This window comes from Gossypium raimondii, chromosome 9 (assembly GCF_025698545.1).
Source record: "Gossypium raimondii isolate GPD5lz chromosome 9, ASM2569854v1, whole genome shotgun sequence".
NCBI lineage: Eukaryota > Viridiplantae > Streptophyta > Magnoliopsida > Malvales > Malvaceae > Gossypium > Gossypium raimondii.
In genome coordinates, this window is record NC_068573.1 from 41181098 (window position 1) to 41188396 (window position 7299).

General features: G+C 38.6%; 1 protein-coding gene across 1 annotated transcript; it reads left to right on the forward strand.

Moving 5' to 3' along the window:
- Positions 1-335: 335 nt before the first annotated feature.
- Positions 336-7002, forward strand: LOC105799752 (ABC transporter B family member 1). The gene is made up of 10 exons (XM_012630459.2): positions 336-1198; positions 1305-1359; positions 1476-1651; positions 1755-1955; positions 2077-2336; positions 2415-2731; positions 2933-3156; positions 4098-4471; positions 4582-5296; positions 5574-7002. Exons 1-10 carry the CDS (start codon positions 923-925, stop codon positions 6858-6860), a joined length of 3885 nt encoding a protein of 1294 aa, XP_012485913.1. The 5' UTR covers positions 336-922; the 3' UTR covers positions 6861-7002.
- The last annotated feature ends 297 nt before the right edge of the window (positions 7003-7299 follow it).

Below are 7299 nucleotides of genomic sequence, written 5' to 3' on the forward strand. Positions count from 1 at the left end.
GCAGGATAAGTAGCCAAAAAAATTCATTTTCAAGTTACCCTTTTCCGTACATCATCATTATTTTATGTTAATCATGGACAAAAAGGAGTGTTAGGGTGTATATGTGACAATGTGAAATGGCTGTGTTTAAACGTATGGTTAGAGAAAGGACAGCGGAATCAATGGGGAATTGATAGGCAATCACACAAGAAGGTGCATAGATTTTAAAGGGGATTGGAAACCAACCTTTTCATACTAATTGTTGGGATTAAAAAAAAAACAATAAAGTAGTAATAAACATAAAGAGTCTTAAGATTGAGAGATTGTTATTTGTTTCTTTTTTTCTTCTCTTCCGCAAACAGTTTTGAAGCTGTTTTGGTCAAAATCCCAGCTCTTAAGTATTCACACGGTATGGTTTTGTCGGGTGGAAAATCCCTGTTTTGCATCTTGTGTCACTTTCCATGTTTTTTACACTGCAAGCAAACTGAAGCAAAGCACATAAAAGAAAAAGCCCATTTAACCGCTAATAGTTGATCCTAAAAACAACACAAAACATTGGAGTAAAAACTGAGAAAGAAACAAACGATTATCAAGAAAAAAGTGGGTGGTTAATTAGTGGGAAACAATGAATTGAAAAGCCAGATAAATAGTGGGAAGATAATAAAAGAAGAGGGTCTTTGGGGGGCGGGGTGGGGGTGTTTTTATTAAGTTTTTCATAAAGCTTAGAAATTTGCAAATGTCACAAGATTTGGAAGAGGTAAAGACGATAGAGCAATGGAAATGGTCCGAAATGCAAGGCCTTGAACTTGTGTCTGCTTCACCTTCTGACCCTTTTAAAACCAATCCTTCCACCCCAACTCTTAACTCCTACACACTTAACAGACAAAACTCAACAGCAAAGTCCAGCTGAAGCTCAGGGAAGTGCAGGGGGGTGAGAAGAGAAATGGAAACTTCAGCGGCTTCTTCTTCATCTGAGACGAAAAAAGAAGGGAGTAATAATGGTAGTGGGGAGAAGCCAGGGGATGTTCCTTCAGTTGGTTTTGGTGAACTGTTTAGATTTGCTGATGGTTTGGATTATGTGTTGATGGGAATTGGGTCACTTGGAGCTCTCGTACACGGTTGTTCTTTGCCTATATTCCTTCGTTTCTTTGCCGATCTTGTCAATTCTTTTGGTTCTAATGCTAATAACATGGACAAGATGATGCAAGAAGTTTTAAAGGTTAATACTTTTTTTTTTTAAAAACGAAATTTCCATTTTTCTTTTGTTAAGCTAAAGGATTTTCACTAAAAGAAGTATTCAACTTTTTCTTTTTCCTGATTTGTAGTATGCATTTTACTTCCTTGTGGTGGGTGCTGCAATTTGGGCATCTTCGTGGGCAGGTTAGTTAAACCATAGACAAGACACACTTTCTTCTTCTTCTTGTTTTAGTTCAATTTTCTGGGTAGTTTTGTTGAGGTAATAATGGTTGAGAGAAGAGTTTGAAAATTATGTGCAGAAATATCGTGTTGGATGTGGACTGGAGAGAGGCAAACCACAAAGATGAGGATCAAGTACTTAGAAGCAGCTCTGGACCAGGATATTAAATACTTTGACACTGAGGTTAGAACTTCTGATGTTGTGTTTGCCATCAACACTGATGCAGTGATGGTCCAGGATGCCATTAGTGAGAAGGTAATAAACTGAAATATAGTCTTCAATATACTTCCTTTTCTTCCCTTTTGGTTTCAAATTAAACTTTTTTTTTTCTTTTTTCTTTTTGGTTTGTTTTGTGCAGTTGGGCAATTTCATTCACTACATGGCAACCTTTGTGTCTGGTTTTGCGGTGGGTTTTACAGCAGTATGGCAATTGGCTTTGGTCACACTCGCAGTGGTTCCTCTCATTGCTGTGATTGGAGCAATCCATACCACCACATTGGCCAAGCTCTCTGCAAAAAACCAAGAAGCTTTATCACAAGGAGGGAATATTGTGGAACAGGTAAAAAGGGTGTGAAATTTTGAGTTTCAATCTATGGGACAAAGATATAGAAACCATTTTATTTCCAGATTTTCCTCTCTTTTCTCATCTGGGTACTTGTTAAAGATGAGCTAAATTGCAGACAGTGGTCCAAATTCGAGTTGTGTTGGCTTTTGTTGGTGAATCAAGAGCATTACAAGCCTACTCCTCAGCATTAAAGGTTGCGCAAAAGATTGGTTACAAAACTGGATTTGCAAAGGGAATGGGATTAGGGGCAACTTACTTTGTTGTCTTTTGTTGTTATGCTCTTCTTCTTTGGTACGGAGGTTATCTGGTTAGGCATCATTACACCAATGGAGGACTTGCCATTGCCACCATGTTTGCTGTTATGATTGGTGGATTGTGAGTACTCTGTTTTCTCTATTTCATTGCTGTAGTTAAGTATTTTGTTTGCTAAAAAATATCTCTTTAAATTATCAGGGGTTTGGGGCAATCTGCACCAAGCATGTCTGCATTTGTGAAGGCCAAAGTTGCAGCAGCGAAAATCTTCCGTATAATTGATAACAAACCCGGAATCGATAGGAATAGTGAGTCAGGTTTGGATTTGGAGTCTGTTACTGGTCTAGTTGAACTGAAAAATGTGGATTTTGCATATCCATCAAGGCCAGATGTAAGGATCCTTAACAATTTCTTCCTAACTGTTCCTGCTGGCAAAACCATAGCTTTGGTAGGAAGCAGTGGTTCGGGTAAAAGTACCGTTGTCTCCCTTATTGAGAGATTCTACGATCCCTCCTTAGGTAATCTATAATGTTAAAATTTCAACCTCTATAACCAACAACATTCAATATTATCTCACTTGAAGTAAATGTTACTATTAATGTTTTTATGCCTACTGAAGTTATTTCTGCTGTTAGAGTTCATTTATTCTATGCTGGTATGTATTTTATGGAGATTTGTTTGTAGGGTGTGAAATCTCAATTATTAATGTACTTGTGCAGGAGAAGTGCTGTTAGATGGGCACGATATAAAGACATTAAAGCTCAGATGGTTGAGGCAACAAATAGGACTTGTGAGCCAAGAGCCTGCTCTCTTTGCCACCACCATTAAAGAAAATATTCTTTTGGGTAGGCCTGATGCTAACCAAATCGAGATCGAAGAAGCTGCCAGAGTGGCCAATGCACATTCATTCATAGTAAAGCTTCCTGATGGCTTTGACACTCAGGTTAGCTAATCTCAGATGGTTCATTTTTAAGTCAGTTTTAATAATTGCATACTTCACCACTAGTATCTACCATCTGCAACACTTGTCATAACATTAAACGGTTAGCAATTTCTGACCTAATAACCTTCTTAAACACATAAAACTATAAGATTATAAGGTGAAATTAATGTTATGACTGTTGTTGCCATAAATGCTGAACCATAATTGTATAATTATATACCAGTTGGGGTGTTGACTTTATGGCAGTTGGAGAAGGTGAGGGAATGAGTAAAGTAGGCACTAAGGGAGGTGAAATATAATCATGGATCTTGACTATAGGGGTTCTTATTTCGTTTGATTTTTAATGCCTTATAGTTGTTTCACTTGGTTAACAAAGAGAACCTAACAAGTTTTTAGTATATACAATATTATAAAGTCAAATAAGGGAAGTCTTTGAATATGCATGCATTTATCAGAAGGTAACATGGTTCAGTCAGCAATGCATGTGCAGGAATAAGACCAAATTACATAGAAGGGAGATGACCAATCAGAGAGAAAAGAAAATGGGATATAGGACAATAAAATATACAAGGAAGGCTTCATAAATAAATAATTTATGAACCTTTTATGATTGGTTTAAAATTACAAATTATTGCAAAAAGAAATGGAACTTTTTAGAGAAAAAATAGAAGACATGGAATTAAAGGAGGAGATTTTTTCCCTCCAATCATTTTAATTAACATAAAATAATTGTGACTCTATGATTTGTTTAAGTTTATGCGCATGCCACTGTTAGCATGTTGCAAAGAAATCTAATTCGGGCTGTGGACTGAAAAAAATTTCAATGCTTTCATTTCTTTTAATATTCTAACTTGTGATAAAAAGAAAAATAAATTAAAAACATAGGAAAAAATCTACATGAAAGCATAAACCAATTGGTGTTAATAATTTGGAAATGGCAGGTTGGGGAGAGAGGACTTCAACTCTCAGGTGGGCAGAAGCAGAGAATTGCTATAGCCAGGGCAATGTTGAAAAACCCGGCAATCCTACTCTTGGATGAAGCAACTAGTGCTCTAGATTCTGAGTCAGAAAAGTTGGTTCAAGAGGCTCTTGATCGTTTCATGATTGGGAGGACAACTCTTGTAATTGCCCATCGCCTTTCCACTATTCGCAAGGCTGATCTTGTAGCTGTGCTCCAGCAGGGAAGTGTTTCTGAAATTGGAACACATGATGAACTCATTGCCAAAGGAGAAAATGGTGCCTATGCCAAGCTCATCCGAATGCAAGAAATGGCACACGAAACTGCCCTTAACAATGCTCGAAAAAGTAGTGCAAGGTATCTTCCACAATTCTGCATGTGTTTGTATATCTGGAAAAGCTGTTTACATTTTTAAACCTAAACAGCTACATTTTAATTTGAGATCTGTTATAATGGTTCATCTACAGGCCTTCTAGTGCCAGGAACTCAGTAAGCTCTCCAATTATAGCCCGGAATTCATCATATGGCAGATCACCATATTCACGAAGGCTTTCTGACTTCTCTACTTTTGATTTTAGTCTTTCCCTTGAGGCCTCACACCCTAATTACCGAATGGAAAAGCTTGCCTTCAAGGTGCAAGCTAGTTCCTTTTGGCGCCTTGCCAAAGTGAATTCTCCTGAATGGGTTTATGCTGTAGTTGGTTCTATAGGCTCTGTTGTCTGCGGATCCCTCAGTGCTTTCTTTGCATATGTGCTAAGTGCTGTTCTCAGTGTCTACTACAACCCGGACCACGCTTACATGAGAAGAGAAATTGGGAAATACTGCTATTTGTTAATTGGGCTTTCGTCCGCTGCTCTTCTCTTTAACACACTGCAGCATTCCTTTTGGGATATCGTGGGAGAAAACCTCACAAAACGTGTGAGAGAGAAGATGCTGACAGCTGTGCTGAAAAACGAAATGGCATGGTTTGATCAAGAGGAAAATGAGAGTGCTAGGATTTCTGCAAGGCTGGCTCTTGATGCCAACAATGTCAGATCAGCTATAGGAGATCGCATTTCAGTGATTGTGCAGAACACGGCTCTCATGTTAGTTGCCTGCACTGCCGGCTTTGTTTTGCAGTGGCGCCTTGCCCTTGTCCTAATTGCAGTCTTCCCTGTGGTTGTAGCAGCAACTGTTTTGCAGGTTTGTTTCTAAAATTAATCCCTTTCACATGCATGCTGTCATCGAAGTATGCTTGCTGACAGTTGATCAATGACCAATTAAAATTAATCTGATAATATCTTGAAAAAAAAGGGTTATAAGTTATGTCGAAACCATTGTTGGCATATGATAGTTTTATGGTTGTTTGAATTGTATGCTAAAACTAATTTCTATCTGCTTCTTGGGCTAAATATGATCCACAACTACACAATTTCAGATGATATCAAGTTATTAATTATATTTGTTGGATTTTCAACAGAAAATGTTTATGAAAGGTTTCTCAGGAGATTTAGAAGCTGCTCATGCCAAGGCTACGCAACTAGCTGGGGAGGCTATTGCCAATGTAAGAACTGTTGCTGCTTTCAATTCAGAGAACAAAATTGTTGGCCTATTCTCTTCAAGCCTTCAAACTCCACTGAGGCGCTGCTTTTGGAAGGGTCAAATTGCGGGAAGTGGATTTGGTGTAGCTCAGTTTTCACTATATGCTTCTTATGCCCTTGGTCTTTGGTATGCTTCCTGGCTTGTGAAGCATGGGATCTCTGATTTTTCAAAGACAATCCAAGTCTTTATGGTTCTCATGGTTTCCGCCAATGGTGCAGCTGAAACATTGACCCTGGCTCCTGACTTCATCAAGGGAGGTCGAGCCATGCGGTCGGTCTTTGATCTTCTCGACCGTAAAACTGAGATAGAGCCTGATGACCCTGATGCCACACAAGTTCCAGACTGCCTTCAGGGAGAAGTTGAACTAAAGCATATTGACTTTTCTTATCCCTCGCGTCCTGATGTCCCAATCTTCCGTGACCTTAATCTTCGTGCCCGAGCTGGAAAAACTCTTGCGCTTGTCGGTCCGAGTGGATGTGGTAAGAGCTCAGTCATTGCACTTATTCAGAGATTCTATGAGCCCTCATCTGGCCGTGTTATGATTGATGGAAAGGACATCCGGAAGTACAACCTCAAATCCTTGAGAAAACACATAGCAATTGTTCCACAAGAGCCATGCCTCTTTGCTTCCACCATTTATGAAAACATTGCCTATGGACATGAGTCTGCTACTGAGGCTGAAATCATTGAGGCAGCTACCCTAGCTAATGCCCACAAGTTCATATCTTCACTGCCCGAAGGTTACAAAACGTTTGTCGGGGAGAGAGGAGTTCAACTTTCTGGAGGCCAAAAACAAAGAATTGCCATTGCAAGGGCTCTTGTGAGGAAGGCAGAGCTTATGCTGCTTGATGAGGCAACAAGTGCCCTTGATGCCGAGTCTGAGAGATCGGTCCAAGAGGCTCTAGACCGTGCCTGCTCTGGGAAAACTACAATAGTGGTTGCTCATAGGTTGTCGACAATTCGGAATGCTCATGTCATTGCAGTGATAGATGATGGGAAAGTTGCAGAGCAAGGATCCCATTCATATTTACTTAAAAATTATCCTGATGGGTGTTATGCCCGCATGATACAATTACAAAGGTTTACACATAGCCAAGTTGTTGGAATGACATCCGGCTCAAGTTCTTCAGCTAAACCAAAAGATGACAATGAGAGAGAAGCCTAGTGAACTTCTAGAATTATAGTAGAAAAGGAGTATATCCCATATACCCCTTTTAACATTTTTTTTGGCTGTTTATTCTGGATTTAATGTTTTAATATAATATAATATAATATGATATAATATATGTGCATTATCTTTCTTTTTCTTTTTTGTGATTTTAACCTTACATGTTGAATCTACATGAATATTTCCAAGGAAATGATAATGAAAGTTATAGTTACTTGATCCAATTGTAATTGTTGGAATTGGTGTTGCTTCTTTAAGATGATGGAATTCATGGCAATTAGGGAATTCATCCTATCCTGGTTTTTAACTGTGTTATGTAAAAATTATTATTTGAAGATATTATGGGGAATATTACTGAGAGACCCAAATGTGGAACAAAAATAATGGAGTATGAAGCTCACATGGTGGTTTATACATGTGCAATGAATCCATTTTT

Coding starts and splice junctions, on each gene's coding strand:
- LOC105799752 (XM_012630459.2), top strand. CDS start 923: ATGGAAACTTCAGCGGCTTCTTCTTCATCTGAGACGAAAAAAGAAGGG. Junction 1,199..1,304: donor TGATGCAAGAAGTTTTAAAG/GTTAATACTTTT, acceptor CCTGATTTGTAG/TATGCATTTTACTTCCTTGT. Junction 3,157..4,097: donor CTGATGGCTTTGACACTCAG/GTTAGCTAATCT, acceptor TGGAAATGGCAG/GTTGGGGAGAGAGGACTTCA.